Raw genomic sequence first — 27784 nt, forward strand, 5'->3', positions numbered from 1 at the left:
AAAAAACTCTGTGATGAAAATGTGTGAACAAAGATACAAAAATTCTTCCAGAACAGACTTGTATATGTGCATTACCAGAAGAGATGAGAAATGGATTTGTGTTCAGCACCACAAAAAGAACATAAAGTGTCAATATCAGGAAACATCTTTTTAAAGTAAAGCTTCACAGGATAAAAAAGATGAAGTAATTTGTAAGACACATCCTTAACCTTATTGGTTATTAAATATTTAGATGACAAAGTCCACACTTTCTTCCATGGAATATTGACAAACTGGCCCTTCCAGTACGACACAATGTATGGGAGAGAAACAATCTCATTTTGAAATAGCTGTCTAATTTTCCTGTTCCGACTACAAGAGTTAGATAAAAAAAAAACAAATATTTCCAATCGTTGTATCAAAAGGATGAGCAACTGATAAGGAAATCTGGGATCTAGCTGAATCTCTGAGAAGAGTTTTTGCTCCATAAGGGATGGCATCCATTACAATAGCAAACTCTCGTGGAGTGACAGGTATATTGTACTTGTTCAAAAACTCTGAATATGAATACAGGTATCCATCAGTATTGATTAATTGAGAAACCAGAATAAAATTATTCTTAACCCAGTTTGGGAAAAACAACTACTTATTTTTATAGATAATATCACAATTATTCCAAATAAAGTACCGGTGAGGACTAAAATTGCGTTTATAAATTAGGTGCCAGGCCATGAAATGTCATTAGAGGGCACCGGCAAGTGTCACACCGTCACACTTCGCAGGCACGCAGTAATGGCGGCAGGCAAGATGGCGGCGCCCATAGAGTTCGCGGCGGATTTGTGTATTCCCCGCCTCTCTCAAACGCATCATTTTCTATAAAGTCCCTCCTTCTGACAAGCGCAGTCTGCTCTGATTGGTCAACTGACCTAGTGCATTGTGATTGGCCGATCACCACAAGCACTCGTATAGAAAATGTAACGCCCCTTTCCATATTCGTGACCTTCATCTTTCAAAATAAATGTAAAGACAGTTAATAATGTCCTTAGTTTTAACATCAGTTCAAGCCCGAAAGGGGAACAGAGTTGCATGACAGACACAGTGACGAAGCTCGTATGTATTTGCAGTACACAAGTCACGGATGGTTAAGACAGTTGACTCCACTGTTATGTGACTCTCTCTCTCTCTCTCTCTCACATACACACACACACACGATGGGCAGATACTATTGGCAAAACTTTGCTATTTGAACAGTCAATAGCAAATACTTAAACTAATAACAAAACATACTTAATTAGTAGCTGATTCAGAAGCGCCAGATTGTCATAGCAAAGTCAGAATTACCTCCTCTCCTAGGTTCACGAAACGGTTGTCCATAAAAGGCATTGCTGTTCTGCTGTTAGTAATCTTAAAGATTCCTAAATGCATCTACTTTCAGAAGGCCAAATAAAGTGCTTTTGCTTTCGCCTAGATACACACAGCATCTCCCTGACATGGCTGCTTCAACACTAACAGCGGTTACTGAAACCACGCCTTCTTTCTTTGAGTGAACATTTGAGCGGCATTACACAAATATTTCCACATAGTGACATAGACATGTGGGGGCGTGTTTGAATGAGCCATTTTAGGGGGGCGTGGCAGAATCTTAACTTTGATAAAGAATATCCTCTTGGATTTGAGACTTTAGTCTTTGCAACTTTACAGATCTTCTTTATGCACCAAGAGCTTGTAACACTTCAAAGAGAAAGGAAAAATTTAAATCACATCAAATGACCCCTTTAACATGCATCTCAAATGCATGTTTTGTGACCATTTATTATCAGAATTTGTTGAGATCCTTCTCTCTTATTTTGTTACACCCTACATCCCTTTTGTAGGGTTTGAATACGAACGAATGGACAAAGCCATGTTACCCTTCTATACTGACTCTCATAAGCCAGCCAATAAGATTGGAATTTACATTTATTCATTTGACACTTTTATTCAAAGCGACTTACAGTTGAGGAATACAACAAGCGATGTATCATAAGATGGCAATAAATGCGAGAAGTGCTCATTATACAAGGTTTCAATCATCATTCAAATTAGTAAAAAGCTAGGACAGGATGATAATAAGAGAACAGAAATAGTGAAGGTATAGATTTTTTTTTTATTAAAACTATTATTATTGGAGGCAGTTAAGACACTCATGGAAGATATGAGTTTTCAGTTGTTTCTTGAAGATTGTGAGTGATTCGGCTGTCCAAATGGAGTTAGGTAGGTCATTCCACCAACAGAAAGAAAATGTTGTGACGAGTGGGGTGGGGCCGAGAGCCGTGGGAACTGAGCGAGACCAGTGGAGTAAGTGATAATGAGTGACAACTGCGCTACTCACCGGTCTTGAGTCCCATGGAGGAGCTCCGGAAGGATAAAAGGAGGAGTAGTGACAGTAAAAGACGAGAGAGGACCAGGCCTGGACTTCATGTTGTTATGTTTTATGTGCCGTTCATCTGTGACATTGTTACAGTCCTTGAGAGTGATTCTGTGCCTCCCTGCAATGGGCCCACGAGTTGCCGCTCATTTACCGATCACAGGCTTCTGGAGGGAATGTAGATGCATTGGAGAGAGTAGAGGTAAGAGGGTGCAAAGCCTGTGGCAGTTCTGTAGGCAAGCACCAATTTCTTGATCTTAATGCGAGCTACGACTGGAAGCCAGTGCAGAGACATGAGAAGTGGTGTGGCATGGGCTCTCTTGGTCTCACTGAAAACACAACATGCTGCTGCATTCTGAATCATTTGCAGAGGTCTGACTGCACATGTTGGAAGTAACAGTGTTGCATGTTCTGTTAGGAAGGGTGTGATTTTCTTGATGTTGTGTATTGTGAACCTGCATTATTGTGCTCTTTTTGCAATGCAATCTTTAAAGGTCAGCTGATCATCAAGGATCAATCCAAGATTCCTGGCCGAATTCAATGGGATTATCGTTGATGATCCCAGTTGGATGGTAAACTGGTACTGTACTGGTGGGGTGGCTGGGAAAATGAGAAGTTCTGAATTTGCCAGGTTGAGCTGCCGGTGATGCTCTTTCATCAATGCCGAGATGTCTGTCAGGCAGTCTGAAATCTGAGCAGGTTCTGTTGAATTATCTGGTTGAAATGAGAGGTAGAGCTGCGTGTCATCAGCATATCAATGATAGAAAAAACCATGTGCCTGAATGATGGGTCCCAGTGATGAAGTGTATATAGAGAAGAGGAGGGGCCCAAGAACTGATCCCTGAGGAACCCTGGTGACCAGTTGATGTGATTTGGATTCCTCTCCTCCCTAAGCCACCCTGAAGGACCTACCTGTGAGGTATGACTCAATCAAGTGGAGTGTAATTCCAGTGATGCCCAGAGGGTGGACAGAAGGATTTGAAGATTAACAGCGTCAAATGCAGAAGACAGATATATGAGAATGAGAACTGAATTGCAGATTTTAGAGAACAATATGCATAAAACAATCTGTGAATAACCCCTTTAAGTTCGAAACTACAGTACAGTCACACCCAGCATTTGTATGTAAAGACAATTGGTCTCTTTCATTAAGCCTGCGTACACACTTATTTGTGCTTAAAATATGCACATAAAGATTTTCACAAGCAAATTGTGATTCACCAGTAACTTACAGTAACACTGCATACACTGGGTGGCCTTATGACCTTGTTAAAGGGGTCATATGATGCGATTTCAATTTTTCCTTTCTCGTTGGAATGTTACAAGCTCTTGGTCCATAAAGAAGATCTGTAAAGTTGCAAAGACTAAGTCTCAAATCCAAAGAGATATTCTTTATAAAAGTTAAGACTTGTCCACGCCCTCCTAAAATGCCTAGTTTAAACACGCCCCCACGTCAAAGTCACTGTGTGAGAAGATTTGCATAACACCGCCCAAATTTTCACACAATGAAAGGCGGCATAACTTTTATCCTCGCTGTAGTATTGTTGTTGCTGCAATGTTGTGGAGACGCTGTGTTTCGTTGTAAAAGCGAAACTATTTTGTTTGGCCTTCCAAAAGAGGATGATATCCACTTCGTCATGCCTAGAGCTGATCCGTGCTGGTCGCTGAGGAAATACATCAACTTCACGATGTGGATCGCCGGATTGGCTTTCAGCATGGACAAAGCGGAGTCCAGCCCGGGGTCATCACATGTGTCTTTCGTCGAATCCACCGACCGTGCCATGCCGTTTTCTAACCCGCCGGCCATTCCTCACTCAAGCCTGCAGTGTGTGATGATGTGTGACACATTTTATGGAGGACTGTTTCCTGAACCTGCAGACTAGCCTAGACTAGCCTACAATGGGTCTTTGCTCAAAGGCTGTTCTATAAAGAATTTGCCATTGATGATTCAAACACGTTTTGAGCAGTGTAGAGTAGTGCTTGTTATTTGTCGTTTCTCCGATCACAAATGCAAACATGGTTTTATGTTTACGCAGCGCGATATGCAACACGTAAAAACACAGTATAAGTCATTATAATCAGTAATTATGTCCCCACTGGATGCAACAAATGCCTCATTTGTAATGGGTTTTATTGGTTTTGTCTGGTCGTGCCAGGAGACGGCATCACAGTATGTTAAGGGGCGTAACATTTCCTTCACACACTTGATGTATTCAGCCAATCACAATCCACTGGATAGCAGGCCAATCAGGGTTAACCTCGCTTTTCAGAACGACGAGCTTTGTAAAAATTTCAGAAAGGTGGGGCACAGAGGAGCAACAATAATGTACATTATGTGGAAAATAATGTGTTTTTTGAACCTTAAACCGCATAAACACATTGCATTACACCAAATACGCAACAATGTTCTTTTTAGCAACGTCATATGACCCCTTTAAGATTGAATTTTTTTTAAATGGATAATTCATCTTTAACATATTTCATCATATTCAGTCCTTGGATCCATATAAGCACCACTTCTATCAAGGCAAAGAGATCTCATAGTGACTAATAAACACATTTGGATTCAGTGAATAAATGTACCTGTGGGATATCCCTTTTGATCCCTTTAATTTTTTTTTATGCTTTGAAGGTAATTAACAGATTGACAGCTGGACTTTGAGGCAGTGGAGTCATATATATGAGAAATATTTCCATTATTTCCAATATTTCCATAAGGTTCCATTTTGTTGGTTAAATATTAAAGTGGGAAAACTAACATGATACTGATTGGTACAGTGATTACGTCTATATACCCAGTAGGGCCAGTATAGCAGGCTATAGCTAAAACAGATTGAGTGAGTTGTAATCTCTGAAACTCTCAATCCTTTAAAGTTAACCACTGGAGTAAACACTTTCATGGCAAATCATTCTGACATTCTTTGACAAACCGCCCAGGAAAAAAAAAAAAACACCTGACCTGACCCCTCTCTTTACTCTCATTCTCTTGCTCTCTCTCTCTCTAAAACATTTTAACTATGTTTAAAATATTTGACACATTTACATTGTAAATATCAGAGTTGTAGTGCTCCAGACTGAACTCTGTCTCACGTATGAGTCCAAGACCATATTTTCATGGTCTTGGCCTTGTGTTGGTCTCAAGCATTTGAAGCACTTGGTCTTGACTTGGATTCGACCCTCCCCTTGTGGAAAAAGAAGTGTGTTTAATTGCACTGAATGTACACTCGTAGTGTACTTCAATCTTAAAAGTATATTTTAAAAAGCTGTATCTCTAGATAATGTAATATTAATTAAAATAAAGGCCAAGTGTAAAAAAATATACAATAAATAAAAAACAAATCATCTTAGCACACTTTAATACACTTTTAAAAATTGTAATTTGAAATAATATTAAATTTGGTTAAAGTTAAAGTTTTAAGGTACATATTAATGCACAAGTACTTGATTATAATTTTAACTGTAATTTATTTAATTTTACATTTGAAGTGAGTATATTTTAAATGTACTAAATTGCGACTTTAACAATACAAATGTGATTGAACTGTTCTTACTGTAGCAGCCACGGATATATGGAAAGTAACTTGTGGACAGATACATGTTTTTTTTTTAAAGGGTCTAAGATCATCATGGCCTTCCCACAATGTCTCGCCCCTTTCATAGTTATTTGGCTTATTAGACACCAAGGTGAATAATTAGGCAGTGTTGTGAAACACTGGACATATTTTTTACCTTGTTGAATACATTTGTGCCCACTGAGAGTGTCTCCTGATTCACGCTAATACAACAACAATAAAGAGCTTGATCTTGAAATACTCAGTGGGCTTACCCTTTAGGTTACTGTGATTAGTCTACATATTTCAAAGGCTTCATATAAAATACAGATGTACTTCATTACCCTCTTCTGTTTAAAAGGTTTAAAAGCAACTATATAGGAAATTATAACAAAATATATATATATATATATATATATATATATATATATAGTGTGTCCCGAGCGCTCGTCAGCGTCGCCCTGGCAACACAGTGGAGTATTGTGACGTGTGTCCCGAGCGCTCGTCAGCGTCGCCCTGGCAACACAGTGGAATCACCGGCACTAGCTCGTCACGGGCTGAGCGGCCGCACCTGCAGCTCATGAAGAGGCGTCTACTTCAGCCGGGGAGGAGAGCAGTATGGTGAGCAATGTCTCCCGACACAGACCCTAACTCTTTCCTCCCCTCTGTCATAGAGAGCAGCGTGTGACCGTCAGCCCCAACCAGGAGAGCACCGCACGGGATCCACCACTCAAGGCACAGAGAGCACGAGGGAGTTGGAGCACTACGGAGAGCACGGTCTTCACTCAGAGCACAAAGTTGTCAATAAATCCACCCTTCTGGGATTTTCTCTGTCTATCGGTTGTCGTGTAGTTCCTCACCTCGCCACACTGGTGGAGAATGCGGGCATAGTGTGAGGTGAACACCGACAACCGACCCCTGAGGAAGTCACCGTCACCCATTTTGTTTTCTTTTTTTTTTTTTTTTGTTGACATTGGTTTTCATTTCCCTCTGCTCTTTCCACAGGCGGCCGCTCCTCCCCCGGCATGGAAGAGCTGCTTAAACACCTCACCGAGGTGAGCATCCGCCAGCAGCAAATAATGGAGCACATGGCCTCACGTCAAGGAGACGCCGAACGCGAGCTCGCCGCCCTCCGCACCGCCGCCCACCGCACGCCGCTGCCTGACCCCCCGTGTCCAAGCCGTACAGCTGATGCCGCGAATGACGGCGCGCACGACGATGTGGAGATGTATATGCAAATGTTTGAGGCCACCGCGATCCGGGAGGCGTGGCCAGAGGACGAGTGGGCCAGACTTCTCGCGCCGCTGCTGACCGGGGAAGCGCAGCGGGCGTATTTCACCATGACGGCGGAGAGAAGCCGGGACTATGAAGAGGTGAAAAAGGAAATCCTGAGCCGAGTAGGACTCTCCCCAATCTGTGCGGCGCAGCAGTTCCATGACTGGGCATATCGAGCTCGACAGCCCGCTCGCGCCCAAGCGGCAGAACTAACCCGGTTGGCCCACCATTGGCTGTTGACAGGGGGTCCCTCCGCACACAAGGTAGCTGAGCGTGTGGTGATCGACCGACTCCTCCGCGCGTTGAGGCAGGCGGCTGGCATGAGGAATCCCACCGATCTCGACGAGCTCGTGGAGGCCATTGAGCTGGCGGAGGCCGCCCAACACCGGGAGGTAGGGGAGCGAGCGCCGCCTTTTCCCCGAAGGGTGGTCCAGGAGCGACGCTAGCCGGAGGGCACCCAGCGACCCGGTGAGCAGGCCTGCGGTTCCCGGCCCCCAGGACGAACCGATGCCCACCGAGCCGCCGCGCTCCCCAGGACGGATATGGCTAGCAGGCTGTTCAGTGCACAACCCGCCGCCGGAGGCACCGCGAGCCGAGGTGCACATCAATGGCCGGCCGTTCATCGCCCTCCTCGACTCGGGCAGCGGGGTAAGCCTGATACAACCAACTGTCCTTCCGCCCAGAACCGGTTCCAGAGCCCGGCTGGCGATAACGTGCGTGCACGGGGATACTAGGCATGTACCGGCACGGCGAGTGACCATCACCGCGACACCTGGTTCCTGGCCCGTCGAAGTGGGATTCTTAAAGGACCTACCGGTACCCGTTCTCCTCGGCCGGGATTGGCCGGGGTTTGATCAGCTCCTCACCTCCAGCACACAGCCTGCTAGCCTGGCCGGGGACCGCCGACGCCGGAGATCAGCAAGGCGCCGTCGACGACGCCCCTCGCTGCTGACGTCGGACAGCCCGCGAGGAGGTGAGTCCCCCTCCCAAAACTCTAACCTGTTCTTTGATGTCTTCCAGCAGATAGCGGGAGGGGGGAAACCCTCGCCAACGAGCAGCGGGGGGACGAACGCCTCAAGCATTGCTGGTCTCAAGTGCGGGTGGCGGAAGGAGAGGATTTACAACCAGCTCCCCACCCCACTCCCCATTTCGTCATCCAAAACGGCCTGCTTTACTGTGTCGCGCAGCGAAGGGGGGAGGAAAAGACGTTGCTGGTGGTACCGCGAAGTAAAGTCCAGACGGTGTTGGAACTCGCTCATGCCCACCCGATGGCTGGCCACCTCGGCGCTCAAAACACCGCGCAACGGATCCGGGATCGCTTCCACTGGCCAGGACTGGAGGGGGATGTCAAGCGGTACTGCCAAGCTTGCCCGACGTGCCAACGGACATCGCCACATACTCCTCCCCCCAGCCCGCTGATCCCGCTGCCTATCATAGAGGTGCCCTTCGAGCGCATCGGGATGGACCTGGTGGGGTCGCTGCCGAAGTCCGCCCGGGGGCATGAACACATCCTAGTTATCGTGGATTATGCCACCCGCTACCCAGAGGCCATTCCCCTCCGCAAGGCCACCGCAAAGAACATCGCACAGGAGCTCTTCCTACTGAGTAGTCGGGTTGGCCTACCAGCGGAGATCTTGACCGACCAGGGCACTCCTTTCATGTCCCGGATCATGGCTGACCTCTGCAAGCTCCTCAAAGTCCGGCAGATCCGGACCAGCATGTACCATCCACAAACTGATGGGCTCGTGGAACGGTTTAACAAGACCCTTAAGCAAATGCTGCGACGAGTCGTGGCCGAGGACCAACGCGACTGGGACCAAATGATCCCGTATGTGCTGTTCGGGATCCGGGAGGTGCCCCAGGCTTCCACCGGCTTCACGCCCTTCGAGCTCCTCTTCGGCCGCCAACCCCGAGGGCTTCTAGATGTCGCCCGGGAAGCCTGGGAGCAACAGCCTGCGGTAGGTCAGACCACCCTCGAGCACATCAAGGCCATGAGAGAGCGGATCGACAGGGTCATGCCATTGGTCCGGGAGCACCTGTCCAAGGCCCAGCAAGACCAGCAGCGCCTCTTCAATCGGGCCGCCCAACCACGGGAGTTCCAGCCGGGAGACTACGTCATGGTTCTGGTCCCCACCTCCGCCTGTAAATTCCTGGCACGCTGGCAGGGCCCCATACACGGTCACCGAACGGGTAGGACCCGTCACCTATAAAGTGCGCCAACCAGGTCGCCGAAAAGAGGAGCAGCTCTATCATATAAATCTGTTGAAGCGCTGGGTGGGGACCGGACCCCAGCTCTCGGCCCTCGCCACCACCTCTCCCGTGGTTGTAGACATGGATCCCAATCTCTCCGCGGCCCAGAAGACGGAACTGCAGCACCTGGTCGGTCAGTTCTTGGATGTGTTCTCCCCCCCTGCCAGGGCGGACGACCGTCATCCAGCACGAAGTCCGAACACCACCAGGAGTTATCGTCCGGCAGCGGCCCTATCGTGTCCCGGAGGCTCGGCGACACGCAATCGAGACAGAGGTACAGGAGATGTTGAAGTTGGGGGTAATTGAGCCCTCGCGGAGTCCCTGGTCCAGCCCCATCGTAATGGTCCCGAAGCTCGACAGCACCCTCCGGTTCTGCAACGACTTCCGCCGCCTAAATGAGGTCTCTGAATTTGATGGCTACCCCATGCCCCGAGTCGATGAGCTCCTGGATAGACTGGGAAGGGCCCGGTTCATATCGACTCTCGACCTCACCAAAGGTTATTGGCAAGTCCCTCTGTCTAAGGATGCCAAGCCCAAGACAGCCTTCACAACCCCCAGTGGCCACTGGCAATACCGGGTCCTTCCCTTCGGCCTGCACGGGGCACCCGCCACCTTCCAGAGGCTCATGGATGTCCTGCTGAGGCCCCATATGGCCTACGCCGCGGCCTACATCGACGACGTGGTCATCCATTCCGAGACCTGGGGGGAGCATTTAGAGCGGCTCCGGAGGGTGCTGCTGGAACTCCGCCGGGCGGGGCTCACCGCCAACCCCCGGAAATGTCACCTGGCTCTCTCCGAAGCCAAGTACCTGGGCTTCTGCGTGGGTCGCGGCCTCATCCGGCCCCAGGAAAATAAGGTGACAGCTATCCTCTCGGCACCGCAGCCCACTACCAAGACCCAGGTACGAGCCTTTTTGGGGTTGGCGGGATACTACCGTTGTTTTATCCCTAACTTCTCCTCCTTAGCCTCTTCCCTGACAGATCTGACCAGGAAGGGGCAACCCGAGAAGGTAGCCTGGAGTCCAGAAGCGGAAGAGGCATTCCAGCAGGTGAAGTCAGCCCTCACCACGGAGCCAGTCCTGCGAGCCCCCGATTTCAACTGCCCCTTCCTGGTGCAAACCGACGCCTCAGACACCGGGTTAGGAGCCGTTCTCTCCCAGGTCCAGGACGGCGAGGAACACCCGGTGATCTATATTAGCCGGAAGCTGACCCCGACCGAACAACGGTATGCCGCCGTGGAGAAGGAAGCGTTGGCTGTCAAGTGGGCAGTCCTGGAGCTTCGCTATTACCTCCTTGGCCCGCCGGTTCACCCTGCTGACAGATCATGCGCCACTGCAGTGGATGGCCCGCGCAAAGGACACCAATCCCAGGGTGACCCGGTGGTTCCTTGCGCTCCAGGACTTCCACTTCACCGTACAACACCGGGCGGGGACAGCCAACGCCAACGCGGACGGCCTCTCCAGGATAGGGGCAGCTTTCGCAGGTCTGTCAGGCTCCACTCCCCACCCTCCCCATATCTCCCCATTGTTCCGCAGGCGCAGGTCGACGCTTAGGGGGGGGGAGTGTGACGTGTGTCCCGAGCGCTCGTCAGCATCGCCCTGGCAACATAGTGGAATCACCGGCACTAGCTCGTCACGGGCTGAGCGGCCGCACCTGCAGCTCATGAAGAGGCGTCTACTTCAGCCGGGGAGGAGAGCAGTATGGTGAGCAATGTCTCCCGACACAGACCCTAACTCTTTCCTCCTCTGTCATAGAGAGCAGCGTGTGACCGTCAGCCCCAACCAGGAGAGCACCGCACGGGATCCACCACTCAAGGCACAGAGAGCACGAGGGAGTTGGAGCACTACGGAGAGCACGGTCTTCACTCAGAGCACAAAGTTGTCAATAAATCCACCCTTCGGGGATTTTCTCTGTCTATCGGTTGTCGTGTAGTTCCTCACCTCGCCACAATATAAAAAGAAAAATGCAAAGGAATATTCAAATTCCAAATGTGTTCTAAAACAAAATATTTAATATTTATATTATAGATTTATGTTATATTCAGATTTAGTTTTATCTAACTTTTTTTTAATGAAACTGATTATAATAGCTTTAGTTTTAGTTTTAAAAACAGCACTGAATGGTAGTAGTCACATAATTTATGTTTGTGTTATGATGCATTACAAACAATTAAAACAAACAATTAAACAGTCAAGAGTCTATTGATGGTTAGTACTGGTTTAACACAAACTGGAACTAATTGGAATTGACTGATGCACAATAAAGCATGAAATATGTTCAAACAAATCAAGATTGCAGCTGTCATGATTAACAATCCATGAAAAACGTTACTTGCAGTATTTTTTAAATGTCTGCTTCTGCTCAGATGAAACGTTTGCACTAGTTTAACATTTTGACATGTTCATTGTGTGTATAAACAATCATTAATCAGAGGCATGTAAATTATGTCTATCAGTAATAAAAACTGGTGCTAAATTCACTTCATGTTGCACTGCTCACTTGCAATACATCCATGAGCAAAAATTTAAATGTTTAATTAATTTATTTATTTGCTTTAAAAGAGAGTCTAGAACTCAAATGTCAAATTATAAGCAGTAACGGTTTTAGAAAGTGTCTAGATGCCATTTAGCTGTTAATAACCATGTCTTTTGGATGAGATCAGAGTGTGATGTAAGGGGCCAGAGATACGAACCCATTCTGTGATAAGTCTAAAAATGTCTCTTGATGGAGCCGCCACATTACCATGCAGGCTTGGCGTCTTCATTCGCTACCACTACAGCAGACAAAGGCTGAAGTGTGTTCACTGCCAAAACACAGACTTCAGTTGACCTGCTGCTGTCTGACACCCAGTCCCCGTACAATCTACTGCGCTCTAACAGCCTCTAAACTCTGAGAAGGTGAATACGTGATTATCAAACCTGCACCTTCTTTTAAACACCCCAGTGAATTTTTAATAAGCACATTCCACGCGTTCCAATTCCTCATTGATTTCTAACGAGAATAAACACTTACAATAAGGTCTCAGTGAAATATACAGAACATTACAACACTTTCACAACACCCCCACACCAATCCACCCACTCATTTTCCACTCCTACACCCTCTCTCTAGCACAAAAGTTAACAAATGAAACGGGAAAACTAGTCAGCCAATGTATCATACACAGGGGGAAGTCACATCTTAGGCTGGAACTTCCTAATCATTAGCTTAATGAAGTTTGAGGCCTCAGAATCAGTAGAAACAGCATGTAAAGAGACACACAAGAGAAGACTGGCAGTTTGAATGTAACTGCATGTCTAGTCATTCTTCTTCCATTGATAAGACAGTACAAGTATGTGGGGAGCATCATATGTAACACATTGTGTGCAGTAACATGAAGTGGAAACTAAATCAGTTTTAAAATGCCTGTAAATCCATCCTATAAATTCACAAATAAGTGCACAAATAAGCATTTTAGGTTAACAAAATTCTAACCAAAAATAAATAAATAAAATATTTTTTTAAACTGAGGAAGCTCTTATGACACCACATCTGTCTCTGACAGACAAGTCGACCTGTGACCAGGCTCTGCCCCACCTATATCAGCCAGGTCGACCCCTGCTAAAGTCATTTGTGCTTTCTTCCTGTGGGAGACTGGTGCAAGCTCTCTCAGCACACCCTTACTGTGGTGATTTCGCTAAACTGTTCAACCTGTGGGCCGTCATTGGAATCAGTCGCTGAACGCGAGGGCAGTTGGACTGGATATTGTTGAGTGACATCCTTAAAAATTCCAATAGTGTCCGTGTCAAGGAGAGCTATTCTAATCAGCCTATTGTGTTTTAAATTACAGCGGTAGGTGATATCAACACGAGGAAGTCAACTTAAGGCTTTAAGTGTCAAGGTGAGCCTTCGGAAGGTTTAATTACCTTAGACCAACAGGCTAACGTGTAAGGTTTGCATCACTTCTCAGCCATTATGTCTATGGTCATCACCCCCCTCAAAGGGAATGAATCAAAGATCAAGGAGTTTGCATCCGACCCATGTCCAACCTCTTGTGGAGCTACAATCTTGGGCAGGGACCCTCACCCCAGGTGCATTGTGTGTATGGGTCTGAAGCACGCTGAAACGTTGCTTGCGGTCCCACAAACATGCGTTCACTGTGCGTCATTGCTGGTGAAAATCCTGAAAAGGAGGCTGAGACTGGCGGTGGCTAACAAGCAGGATCCATGCCTGTCTGAAGACAATCTGTGGCAACTGACTATCTCACGCGAGCTAGTACGAGCTGGACGGACATGATGGAAGCTGAATCTCCGGATATGCCTCCACTAGTGGGCACTAGGGCTCTAAGACTTGCTCACAGCGGGCAACAAGCTGGCCAGTGACTACACCTGGATGGCGCTGGACCTTGGGGAATGCATTTGTTTCCACCCATGATGGCTAAAAACAGTCTGCACCGCCCCAAGGAGAGGAAGAAGCAGCGTGCGACCTGACACGCAGTTATTCCCTGGCCCTTCTGTCAAGAAGCACTCACACTGTGTTTTTAAATGGGCTTTTATTCCCATTATTTTGTAATTCCAAAGAAAGGGGGTACAGCCCTTTGTCCAGTGTTGGACCTTGTGTGTTGAACAAGCACCTATGAAAGTATTCGTTCAAAATGCTGACACACAAAGTGCTTTGTTGATCAATTCGTCCGAACAATTGGTTTGTGAAAATCGATTTGTCAGATGCATATTTTCACATATACATTTACTCCTCTTACAGAAAAATCCTCAGATTGCATACAGAGCACAACTTGCGAGTTTCAAACTATTACATTCGAGCTAACTTTAGCCCTAAGGGTTTTTACCAAATGTGTGGAAGCAGCCCTGTTCCCATTAAGGAACAAGGGAATGAGAATATTGTCTTACATAGATGATTATCTGATATGCTAGTTGTCAAGAGAGCAAGCAGTGAAAGATGCAGAGATGGTGTTAAATCATCTCAGCAACTTGGGGTTCAAGATAAACATGATAAAGAGCTGTTTGGAGCCCTCTCAACAAACAGAATATCTAAGGGCTCAGCATAGACCGTCTCTCTTATCGACTTACACTGACAGAGGGGAGACTGTCTCGCCCACTTTCAGATGGGGAAAGTGGTTCCATACAGAATGTGCTTACGAATGTTGGGTCTTATGACTTCAGTGATTTCTGTAGTACATTTGGGGCTGCTCAAAATGAGGGATTTTCGGCTCTGGATTGTGCAGTTACATCTGTGCTCTCGTGTCATCAAGAGTTACTAGAAGAACTGACATGTCCTTAAAGGGCTGGGGAGTAGGGCTGTGACGGTGAGGAAATTTCCCCACATGTTAATCAACATGTGACAACACCAGTAATACCGGTAACACTGAGGGGTGGGATTCGTTGGAGTTTTCCCTCTTTTCCTCACTTTCCTTCGCTTTCGAATAGCTTATAAATGCCTGTGTGCAGTTTACAAAATCCTAAATATTGCCAAACAGGCACTTTTGCATTTTATTTCGAAACTAAATCTTAATCTTTAATTGTAGCGTCTGTTCGATAACTGAACTAAATGATTTTTATTACTAGGCTATAAAAAATCTAAATGAAAGTGGCGGACGGTGCTGCGGTGGGCAAGTGACATAACCATGTAACACAGTCAACACTGACTTTCGCAGCAAGTTTACTGGGGAGTGACTCTAATGGGCAGAGCTGTGAACGGTGTGTAGCCTCTGCAGCTGTTTTACAAACATAAAAATCATTTAGAGTTGCTAGCAGTGTGGCTTGCGATTTAAATATTTTCTGAGCTTCATCAAAGGTCAGCATGTTTTAGTGAAACAGACTGGGCTTGGCCCATGAGAGATGGAATTTGAATGCGGCATGTCTGCCTTCATCGGTCATACATACTATACAGAGTGCAAAACCCTCCTCTACTTGCTCACTTTTCAGTGCTCAGTGAGGGACATTTTATGCTTTCTCCAAGATCTTCCAGATAAGGGAAAGGCTTTCTCCACTATAAAGATGTATTTAGCAGCTATTTCAGTTTGTCATGTAGGTTTTGGCGAAAAATAAGCAGGTCAGCACACTTTAATAAGTTGTTTTATGAAAGGGGTATGCCATAAACAGTCGGTGTCTTTATGGGACAGATGGTTCCTTTATGGGATTTATCCATCATCCTAGAAGCCCTTTCTCAACACCCTTTTGAACCTTTAGAAGGAAGTGGGCTTAAGTATCTCTCTCTTAAGACGGTGCTGCTCATAGCTTTAGTAACAGCCAAGCATGTGAGTGACTTCCAAGCTTTGTCTGTTAGCCCGTCTTGTTTGCAGTTCATTCCAGGGCTCATTAAGGTTTCCTTTCATCCTAACCCTGCTTTTGTGCCTAAAGTAGTTGACTCAGCATATCAGTGCCTATCTACTGAATCTTCTCTGGGGGAGCAGAAGTTGAATTTATTATGTCCATAATGGGCTCATGGACTTTCAGGACTCATGACCAGCTGTTTGTGTCTTGGGCTACTCCTCACAAAGAGAAGCTGTTGTCTTGTCAACGGCTGTGTCACTGGATCATAGAGGATATATCTTTAGCTTATGTTTGCAAGGGTCTTTAACCGCCTAAGTGCTTGAGAGCCCACTCCACAAAGGGTATGGCTACATAGTGGGTCTTATTAAGGGGAGTTTCTGTTCAAGATGTTCGTTCAGCAGCAAGTTGGGCTACACCACATACCTTTGTACATACCTATAGACGGGACGTGTCTGTGCCATCCTTAGCACATGCAGTGCTGGGAGCTGGTAGGTCTGTGCCCATTTAATTATTATGGGTGATATCAGTGATATGTGTGAAATCCAGGAGTGGTCTATATCTCCCATAGTGAAACACAGAGCGGAGTTAGATGAACAATGCGTTACGTAACGTAAACCCGGGTTCTTTGATAACAGAGTGAGGTGTTTTACCAGCACTTCCCTCCTTGCACAGTATGGGTGGAAATAATGACTTTGGAGGGGGGGGGACATGGCTGATACAGGTGGGGCGGAGCCTGGTCACAGGTCGACTTGTCTGTCAGAGACAGATGTGGTGTCATAAGGGCTTCTGCAGTTGGTCACACACAAAGTCATTCCCCATATTGAAACAAGTCACTCTGTTTTCAAAGAACCTGGGTTTATGTTAAGTAACCTATCGATTTTAATTGATATGATGAATTTGCAGAATTTATTCTTGACAGGTAATCTAAACTTTAAAAAAAAAAAATTATGTTTGAATTAGGGAAGTGTGAAGCACATTCTTTATTTTTGTAGTCCCGTCACACTAGTGGTGCAGAAACTGAATACTCCAGCTTTAACTTGAACAAAAAGGTATTTTAATACATTTAATATTGTGTGCTGAGAAAAACACTCATCTCCTAATTAGGGATGGATCATGACAACAAGATTAGTCATGCAATGCAATTGACTAGCTTATATAGATATTTTCTTATTGCTTTGTCAAATTTCTAATCGCATGCTGTCAAACAGGAACTTACATTTGGTGTGATACTTATTCTGTGACCAATGTTCCCTCTAATTTTTTTCTTGCTGAGCAAAAAAATTCCCTTTTGGGTGGACATTCGGACACCTGGGCAAAAATATTCTTTATATCAGACCTGTACAGCACACACAAAAAAAAGTGTTAAACTTTTAACTGTATTTATTTTGATTTTGCTATTTATTGATTGATGTGCTATTTATATTTGATTTGACCATTGATGTAACTAAATGAGGCACATTTTAGGTTACCTGAGAATGTTTTTCTCACAGTGCTGTGATACCAAGAAATGAATCTCATGCAGGGGAGTTCAATTCTTTAATATAATATAATATAATATAATATAATATAATATAATATAATATAATATAATATAAATAATATAATATAATATAATATAATATAATATAATATAATATAATATAGCAATAGAGACATGGAGCAGGGATCCCACAACATAAAATAAAAAACATAACATAATATTTTCAAAAAACGTGAACGTGAATTATTTTACAGTTATCTAAAACATCCCCATGTAGTAGAGTTTGCACACTACTAAACCTGTTTGTGACTGTAAATGTCTCAGGAGTTTTGTTATCATTCTGTGCCCATCATCTGCTATTTCCACCACTTAATTAAGCCACTTTCCTTTAAAACATGATGACATTTTATTTCACGTCATTACATTTGCGCTGACTCTCGAGTTAAGCTTTTCGTCTGCAACCATTAAATTATTAAATTTCTACGGCAACCTATTTGGCACACTTCATTATTTCTATGTAACCTGTAAACCACATTCATTGGTTCTAACCGTATAGTGACACCAAGTCTGTACTGGTTTGCCTGAGCATTGCAATTATTTCACACTTAACTAGAATTTAATCAAATGGCTTTCCCAACTCCTCTCCAGTGGCAATTGTAAATTATTGATTGAATGTGCACTCTAGAATCTCAGGGGAAGTAGTAGGTCATCCGGGTACTTTTTGCCTACTGTTTATAATTACTGTTAATTTAGACATTTAGACACATCTGTTGCCTTACTGTTTTCCCACATACTATATTGTATGGCTGTTAGACAGTTTGAACACTAAAGCTCACTGTGTATGGCTGTAGGTGTTTCCGGTCACTGCATTGTCCCAACCATTAGTTGACTTTGAAAAAAAATTTGAAGAGTGTTTAGAAGGACTGAAGCTGTGTTACCTTGCTGGACGATTTGGTTTTGCTGCTATGGTTGTTGTTGGTGGAGAGGCTGGCATCCTCATGCACATGGTCCAGGAGCCACAGAAGGAACTCCAAAGCATCATGTTGAGCATTCCCCTTGAACTGAGAGCCATACTTGGACACAACACTCTAGGGAAGGAGTGGGACATTGTGTCAGATAGATGTTGATCTGGATACAGTTTTAAAACATCTCGCATGAAAACTTCAATCATACAAATATTGTTTTTCTCCTCACATTACCAGATATCGCGGCCGAATCACAGTTCTGATATTCTGCCATAATCTACTTTTGGAACACTCAACCAATAAGAATCAAGCAGTGGCGGACTAGCCATCTGGAGCACCGGGAGTTTTCCCGGTGAGCCACTGTGCACTGTACACTGTACACTATATATATAAAGAATGAATGATAGTAAATGTACATAGCCTATATCCTTCCATCGGCCCAGACGAATGACCCGCATGACCCACTTGAGTCAAACATTCAAATTAATTTAGCGTGCTCTGGCTCAGTGCAGAAGTTCAAAAGCGCTTGTCAGTGTCAAAATGTTTGAAATAAGTAAATCAATCAAATCAAAAAAGGCGGGATTTACTGTTCACAGAAGCTGAGCTGCGCAGCAATTGAATGTGAGCTGAGGTAAGATGTAAGCAGCTAAACATAACAAAACAATTCAGCAATATTTGCCAACAGGTCAAACTACTCTGATTTTAATGCCATTTACATTATTTCCCACAATGTTTAAGATATTCTAAAATGTAATTTATTTCTGTGATCAAAGCTGAATTTTCAGTATACTCCAGTCTTCAGTTGATCATCCTTCAGAAATCATTCTAATATGCTGATTTGCTGCTTAATTATTATCAGTTATTATCTGTGCTTATTATTTTATAATGTTTCATTATGTGTATAATTATTTAAGTTCAGTTTTTTTTTTTTTTTTTCTGGAAACTAAGATACTTTAACTTTTTCAGGATTATTTGATGAATACAAATAAAATAGCTGTTAGCGGTTCCTGTGGCTTAGTGGTAGAGCATTGCGTTAGAAGCACAAAAGGTCATGGGTTCAATTCCCAGGGAACACACATACTGGTAAAAGAAACAAAAAAACAAAAACAAATGTATAGCCTGAATGCACTGTAAGTGTCTGCTAAATGCATAAATGTCAATGTTCTCCAGTCTTCAGTGACACAATACCCCTCAAAAAACACAAAAATACTCATATTCTCTCCCAAAAAAAAATTCCTAATAATAACAAACCTTAAAAAAATTCCTCCTACATGTTTTTTTTTTTTTTTTTTTTTTTTGTAGAAAATGTGATTTAAGATTTAAAAAAATATAAATTGATACATTTATTCAACAAGGTTGCATTAAAGGGGACCTATTATGGCCCTTTTTACAAGATGTAAAACAAGTCTCTGATGTCCCCAGGGTGTGTGTGAAGTTTTATCTTAAAATACCTTACAGATCATTTTTTATAGCTTGTTAAAATTGCCACTTTTAGGGTATGAGCCAAAATGCGCTGTTTTTGTCTTTCACGTTAAATGCAAATGAGCAGGTGCTTGTGGAGAAGAGGGCGGTGCTTCAAGAGCTCAAGCTCTGCAGCTTATATTACTTTTCACTGTATTTTTCATCATCTTAAGAATTATTATACTCTTTTTCCACAATTGGAGCTCAATAAAATGACAGGAGATTTCAAGCTCCTGCAAAAGGACAAATATAAGACCAATAGAAAGGCATCATAAAAATAGTCCACATTCAGCACTACATTCTAAGACTTTCTGACCAAAGCAGAGCATTGCTATATGGACTGATATTTTGGTAGTAGGGATTGAACCACTGATCTACATATGACTGGATCGCTCATCGCATTCTAAACTGCATACAGGCAGTGAAGTCACCGGAAGTGTTCGATCCGCCATCTTACTAATCCCTGCCGGCAGAGAGCACCATTGAGTCACATGCAAACCCGATTTCACCCGATTTGAAGCAAATCATCAAAAGGGATTAGTTTTTATGTTATGTGTATGTAAATTAATGTTTACTTCAGATGTATCTGCAGTGTTTACGGTCTTTTTGGGCAGGATAAGCGATATATTTAAATCGTTTGGGTGGGTGTGTCTGCTGCTGCTCTGAACTGTACAAGGCGAATAAAGGTATGTGTGTATACAAAGTATAAATCTTTCTTTAGATTTCAGAATGAGCACTTTGTCATTTGTTATATATATGTTGAGGTCGTGTCCGTCTGATGTTTATCATGTTCATGATGTTTGCTACTGTAATGAACGTAGCTTTTTAATAAGTAGGGGGAAATTCCTGTTTGCATTGTAAAAAATGTACAGCGATAATTCAGATTTAAAAACGCTGACTTGTTAGGTGGTTTTCTCATTAAAATCATACAATTGTATGACGGTTCGGTATTTACCTCGGTTCGGGGGTCACGGTTTCGATACGATTTCGGTACAATGAAAAAATAAAATAAAAATAAAAATCTACTATGCTCTGTTTCTTATTTATTTTGAACAGACAGTAGTACAAATTAAAAAAAAAAATCCACCTAGATGTGAAAATACTAAATATTATTACATTATGTTAAATATATATATAATCTGCAGTACATATATACATACAAGGAATAAATTCTTGAAATAAATTTAATTTAGTTTACAGATAAACAAGGGGAAAAAAACTGTGACATAACGTAGCCTATATATGCTGAGTTTCAGTTCATTTTTGTGACAGGTTTAATTTGTTCACAGAAAGAAAACTCAAATGGCAGAAAGCGACATCCTATTTGTTTTCTTTATTTTACAAAAGAAAAATGTTTTGTTTTCATTGTGAGTGTACACAAATAAAAGCAGACCTTTATAAAGTGATGCATTATTAATAAGACAATAAGTGTTTAAAGTTGATTTAGGAAACAGTTGAAGTGATCGTGCTGGTGCTCACATACACACACACACAGAACACATCAGTTTCAGCATTGTTAACTGGACAGTGCAGTTGGTAGGCCTACTTTATCAAAATAAAATACAGTAAAATAAATATCAGCGTGCCCGCCTCTGTGTCACCATTGGAACTGAAGTACAAAGCCTATAATTTACATAATAGATAATAGTTTAGCATTCAGATACGTTACATCGCAAATATGGAAATATTATGGAATATTTGGATTTGTGCCGAATGAGAGAGGTATGATATGCAAGCACAAAGCTCAATTTCGCAAACAGTTGAGTGCACAAGCCTTTAAAAATAAACTCCTTTGCCAGTCTGTGAGAGACGCATTCAGAATCAGCACATGGTCACTGTCTAGTGGTAGGTATTGGACTTTAGTAATAATAAACTGTCCCTCTAAGTAAAAGAGCTGTGTAAAAATTCTTCAAAAGTATTTACTATTTGCGATATAGACCAAGAAAGACAAATTCCATGCCAGTCATTCATTAATGTCAATGATAAGCATTTCAAGACAAAAAAAAAAAAATAGAAAGTATTTATATTTCTGTACTATGTTACATTTTTATGTTAGTGGTGTTAAAATTGCTCTTTGCATAATGAGCTGGTGTGTTTATGGTGTGGTGTATTGCGGACCAGGTGTGGTGAGCCGCTTTGTGCCAGAAAGCCCAGGGCCACTTTATAGCCCCAGACCACCCTGGATTCAAGGACCAGAGCTAAAGGCCCATTCACACCAAGGACAATAGCATTGATAACTATAAAGCTGTAAAAGTTGTTCTAACTTTATGAAAATAAGACGCTACCACCACAACTATAACAATAACGACACCACTAGGAATGATAATGAGGGAATCACTTTTTTAGATGTTTCACTTTTTTTTTAAGATCTTTTGATGTAAACAAAAAAAAGAACATCCACATCAAAAAAAAATAAAAATAAAAACAGACAGTCAATCAAAATCCACTCTAGTGGCAGATGACATAACTGCATAATAATAAAAATAACATTATCATGTGTTGATGTTACTGCTAATATAGTTATTTATAGTTATCTTAGGCCCTGTTTGATGCGTTTTCAGTGATCAGATTGTAAGTGGTCAACCAAGATGCAGTACTGTTAAACCCAGATCTTTACATGTGTTTTAAACCACTTGTGTTCGGATTTCATCTAGAACTCTTCCCTCTTAACTCTTTCCGCAGAAGTGTAGAGTGAAGCACATAAAAATGACTGAATGAAGCCATTGCACTGTTTACGAGTGAGCAGGAAAGAAAACAAATGGAAACGATACAATTGTTAACTTTTTTAAAACACGTCCCAGAATGCTCATCTGTTCAATGGGCAGCAAGTAGGCCTTTTGTCGCCATTTAAACACATTCAACCACAAGTGTCTACATTACAAAACCAATCCCAACTGAATGTGTCTTCAGCTACCTCTGAAAATCGTCGAAAGTGGACAAGCTCAAAACTTTTTTTAACAATGTGTTTACACCTGTATTTAGTGTCATCCACTTGTGATCGTAAACACATCTTATACCAGGTGTAAACAGATTCTTACAGTCACAATATATTTATTATAATATATAATAAATTAATGTATTAATATACACAACTTATATTTTTGTTGTAAACAGCTCTTAACTCTTGTATTAATAATATATCTCCAATATTCTGAAAACATACAGGTGAGGTATTATTAATTTGCAGTTTGGTTACAGGTACTGTTAGTGCTAAAAAGCGATATTTTAAGCTCCAAAAGAAAAACCTTTTCACCTTATTATGACTCCATAAATTAACTTGAATAGAAATCTTCCACCTTTAAAAAGTCACAGTTTAAACTTGATTTTGTAGTCAATGAATTGAGGCCTAAAAACTAACATTTACAAAATGTCATGGGTGACTTTTGAACAAGAACAGGTTAAACTTATGAAAAGAAATCTGAGCACATTAACATAACGTCATAATCAGATTATAATACTAGCAGAAATATATGGGTTGCTCAGTAATATAAATTCTGCAATGCTACTCTAATGGAACCTCATTTTGCGGATTTCTTATCTTAAGAAAAACAAAAAATCCTCAAATATTGCATTTTTCACTCCTTAAAGGAAATATTTATTTGTCGTTTCATATGGTTTCAGTATTACATTAACCGGTTCAAAATTATTTACAAAATGAACAACATTTATCACTGTTATGATGCTTGCTCAACTGTATCAAAAGAATAGTGCACCCAAAATGAAAATTCAGTATTCATTTATTCACCTTCATGTCAAGCTTTAAAGATGGTTGCTCTTTTTTGTAGTGCAATTATAATGACTGGGAATTACCATAAAAGTGGTTCATGCAACTTGTGCAAGTAAAAAATATTCTAAGTCTTCCAAAGTCATACAAAACCTCGTGTAAGAAACCAGCTGTAATTAAGAGAAGTACAGTGTTGTCCGATTCATGAACAAGTCATTCTTCCAATATGAATCATTTCAGTGAAGTTATAACTGCTCTGAATGATTCATTTACAAATCTGCCTGTTCTGGTTCTCAAGTTCAACTCAATGACTTAAAGAGAAAAAATGAACATTTTGTCATTATTTACTCACCCTTATGTTGTTCCAGACCTGTATGCATTTATTTCCTTTTCAGAACACAAAAGACAATATTTTGAAGAATGTTGTTAGCCAAACCGTTTTGGTTACCATTGACTACCACTGTATGGACAACACTGAGATATTTCTTAAATTATCCACAGAAGAAGGTCAGTCATACAAGTTGGGAATGACATGAGGGTGAGTAAAAGACAACAGAATTTTCCTTTTTTGGGTGTACTTTTCCTTTAAGGGCATTCACAGTGTTTCATACTTGATGTTATTTCAGTCTCAACAGCTCACCTGCAGCACAGGTACTGTAGGTACCCTTTATCAATTCAAATGATGTCTACATGAGTAAAACAAGTCCAAAGTTCCAGAGATGTCCTTATACTGCAGCTTTATGACATTTACATCTCTGAATGATTGTTTGACCATGACTGCAGGCTAGTAATTCTACTGAGCTGAAATGCTAACAACAACAGGAACATCAGGCTGTATTTTATTTTACATGTATAAACAGCCACTGTAGGTTAACAGGTGTAAGAGATGTACCCTGGGAGATAAGGATATTTAGAAAACTGAGTTCAGTTGAAACTCATCTCTTAACAGATTTAAATTTAACTGACTAAGTTTGACTTTCTTCCTCACAACTAGTTACAAGCAATTGATGGATCAACAATTAACCCTTTCATACTGCAACAGACTGTTTGAACATCAAATAAGTTGCTAAACTTAAAGGGTTAGTTCACCCAAATATTAAAATTATGTCATTAATGACTCACCCTCATGTCGTTCCAAACCCGTAAGACCTCCGTTCATCTTCGGAACACAGTTTAAGATATTTTAGATTTAGTCCGAGAGCTTTCAGTCCCTCCATTGAGAATGTATGTAAAGTATACTGTCCACGTCCAGAAAGGTAACAAAAACATCATCAAAGTAGTCCATGTGACATCAGAGGGTCCGTTAGAATTTTTTGAAGCATCGAAAATACATTTTGGTCCAAAAAATAGCAAAAACTACGACTTTATTCAGCGTTCTCTTCTCTTCCGTGTCTGTTATGAGCGCGTTCACAACACTCCAGTTTAGTGATATCCGGTTCGCGAACGAATCACCTCGATGTAACCGGATCTTCTTGAACCAGTTCACCAAATCGAACTGAATCGTTTGAAACGGTTCGCGTCGAATCACTCGTTGTAACCGGATCTTCTTGAACCAGTTCACCAAATCGAACTGAATCGTTTGAAACGGTTCGCGTCTCCAATAAGCATTAATCCACAAATGACTTAAGCTGTTAACTTTTTTAATGTGGCTGACACTCCCTCTGAGTTCAAATAAACCAATATCCCGGAGTAATCCATTTACTCAAACAGTACACTGACTGAACTGCTGTGAAGAGAGAACTGAAGATGAACACCAAGCCGAGCCAGATAACGAACGAATGATTGACTCATTCTTGAGTCAAGAACCGTTTCTGTCGGACGCGTCCGATTCGAGAACCGAGGAGCTGATGATACTGCGCATGCGTGATTCAGACTGACACACAGCGCGTCTGAACCGAACTGGTTCTTTTGATGATTGATTCTGAACTGATTACTAATGTTATGAGCGCGGGGTAAACCGAAGGCTTGAATCAAGGGCAATCACCAACAAAGTCATTACGTTGAGCGCAAAAGGTGAACCGTTTTCTTCAACCAGTTTATTGAATCGAACTGTCCGAAAGAACCGGTTCGCGGAAAAGAACAGAACTTCCCATCACTACTAGTGATCCGAAAACCTATGCAAACCGGTTCTTGACTCGAGAACGAGTCAATGTTTTGTTCGTTATCTGGCTCGGCATCTTCAGTTCTCTCTTCACAAGCAGTTCAGTCAGTGTACTGTTTGAGTAAATGAATTACTCCGGGATATTGGTTTTATTTTGAACTCAGAGGGAGTGTCAGCCACATTAAAAAAGTTAACAGCTTAAGTCATTTGTGGATTAATGCTTATTGGAGACGCGAACCGTTTCAAACGATTCAGTTCGATTTGGTGAACTGGTTCAAGAAGATCCGGTTACAACCGGATATCACTAAACTGCAGTATTGTGAACGCGCTCATAACAGACACGGAAGAGAAGAGAACGCTGAATAAAGTCGTAGTTTTTGCTATTTTTGGACCAAAATGTATTTTCGATGCTTCAAAAAATTCTAACGGACCCTCTGATGTCACATGGACTACCTTTGATGATGTTTTTATTACCTTTCTGGACGTGGACAGTATACCGTACATACATTCTCAATGGAGGGACTGAAAGCTCTCGGACTAAATCTAAAATATCTTAAACTGTGTTTTCCGAAGATGAACGTAGGTCTTACGGGTTTGGAACGACATGAGGGTGAGTCATTAATGACATAATTTTAATATTTGGGTGAACTATCCCTTTAACAGCTTAGAGACGTTGAAACCCTGTAAATTGTAAGTTTCAAAGGTCAAACAGCAGCTAATATCATTTGTGTGAGAATTAGTTTAGACATAAATTACTGGTCTCCATTCACTTCCTTCCGAGGACAAACCTCTCCCTTCTCTTACACAAGAATGACAAACAAGTCTAGCAGGTTAATATGACCTGTCTTAGTTCCATTGCCAATTCACTAAGCAACATGATGAATGACGGCATTACATAACCTCAGCTTCAGCATTGCTAGCAGAGTTTCTCTCCTATTCTTAAGCTTACCAGACAGGAATGTGCCTTTACTACATTCTTGTTTTCATTTTTGAATCAACTAGCTTTTTCCATTTAGACCAGAGGTGTCAAAGACATAGCCAGTGGGCTGAATAGGGCTCACTGGGGAATCCAATCTGACCTGTAGGATGATTTGAGGGTAAAAATTTAAAGTAAAAAATGGTGAAAAGAAAGCAAAAATATGTCATCCATATTGTTTCTCAGTATGAAATATTCAACGTGTTAAATTTGACTTACAGTACATCAGGACAGATTATTTTAATTATTTTAATAACACCCATCATGCAACTGTCCCAGAGCCAGTCATTTCATTTTTTCCACTTAGTTTTTCCAATTTGTTGCTAACAGCAATATGGTGGACCGATTATATACAAATATGACTCAAGTAAAAAGCTGTACAATTTTTTGAGTGATTAATAGTATTTTTAATACTAAAAAGTAAGGTTAGTTGCAAATTTGGTATGTAGGCCCTATATGTAATATGTAAGTTTCCATTTGATTTAACACAATATTTTTCATAAAGCATAAAGCTTTTTTTTATTTGCAAGAGATCAATGTCTCAATGTTTTCGAAAAAATGTGTACAGAAAAATAATAAGCATGAAGGTCCAGTCCTAAACTGCCAGTGGGGTGAAATCAGATCGTACAAAAACATATGAATGAGATGTACAAATTCATACTAATTAGCCATCCATTCCCCAAAATGCCGAAAAGTTACAAATTGCCATGAGAGGGTGTTGAGATTGACACCCCTGATTTAGAGGCAGACAGGAAGGAAAACTAGAGAGCAGGAAAACAAAGAGACAGATAGAAGTCATCAAGTCTGTCTTGTTTCTCCATATGGAGGACAGTCATTCATTTCTGCTGATCTCCAGACACTGTATTATTCCCTTTCCCCTGACCATCAGCGATGCCCTCATCATTTATCACCTCACCTCAGAGACTAAATATCCACTGTGGCCTCTAGTTTCATGTTTTTACTGTATTCAATACCAGACCCTGTAAACAAGACAAACACTGAATTTGATTAATACTTATACAACTATTAATATTATGTTATATCGTAATGTAATCTGTATCTACCTATATGGAAGTGCTATTTATTATGACAGAGGAACTAAAATTATATTGGTTATAATATATATTCAAATTGAAAAAGGTGTTGTTGAGAAGTTAAGAGGAATGCATGACACATGCATCTTATATACAGTGAAAATCTGGGATAGGCATGATTTTAAAAGAGGTTATTTTTTTTTTGATACGTTAGATAATGTAAGCTAATGAGGTCTATAGACAGCTGAAACTGTCCACAGTGTACAGGGTAGATCTGAATGAATGGGAACACCAGGGGCAAAGTCTGTTAGGA

The 27784-nt window shown here is 42.0% G+C and overlaps 1 protein-coding gene across 1 annotated transcript in view; it reads right to left on the reverse strand.

Annotated features, from left to right (window-relative positions):
- The window catches only part of LOC122145297 (ubiquitin carboxyl-terminal hydrolase 43-like), a 64856-nt gene that overhangs the window by 35232 nt on the left and 1840 nt on the right, over positions 1 to 27784 (reverse strand). Inside the window, exon 2 of the mRNA XM_042758158.1 lies at positions 18149 to 18298. Coding sequence (XP_042614092.1) covers positions 18149 to 18298 — 150 coding nt within the window. The remainder of the gene's footprint in view (positions 1 to 18148; positions 18299 to 27784) is intronic.

Source organism: Cyprinus carpio, chromosome A6 (genome assembly GCF_018340385.1).
Source record: "Cyprinus carpio isolate SPL01 chromosome A6, ASM1834038v1, whole genome shotgun sequence".
Taxonomy (NCBI): Eukaryota; Metazoa; Chordata; class Actinopteri; order Cypriniformes; family Cyprinidae; genus Cyprinus; species Cyprinus carpio.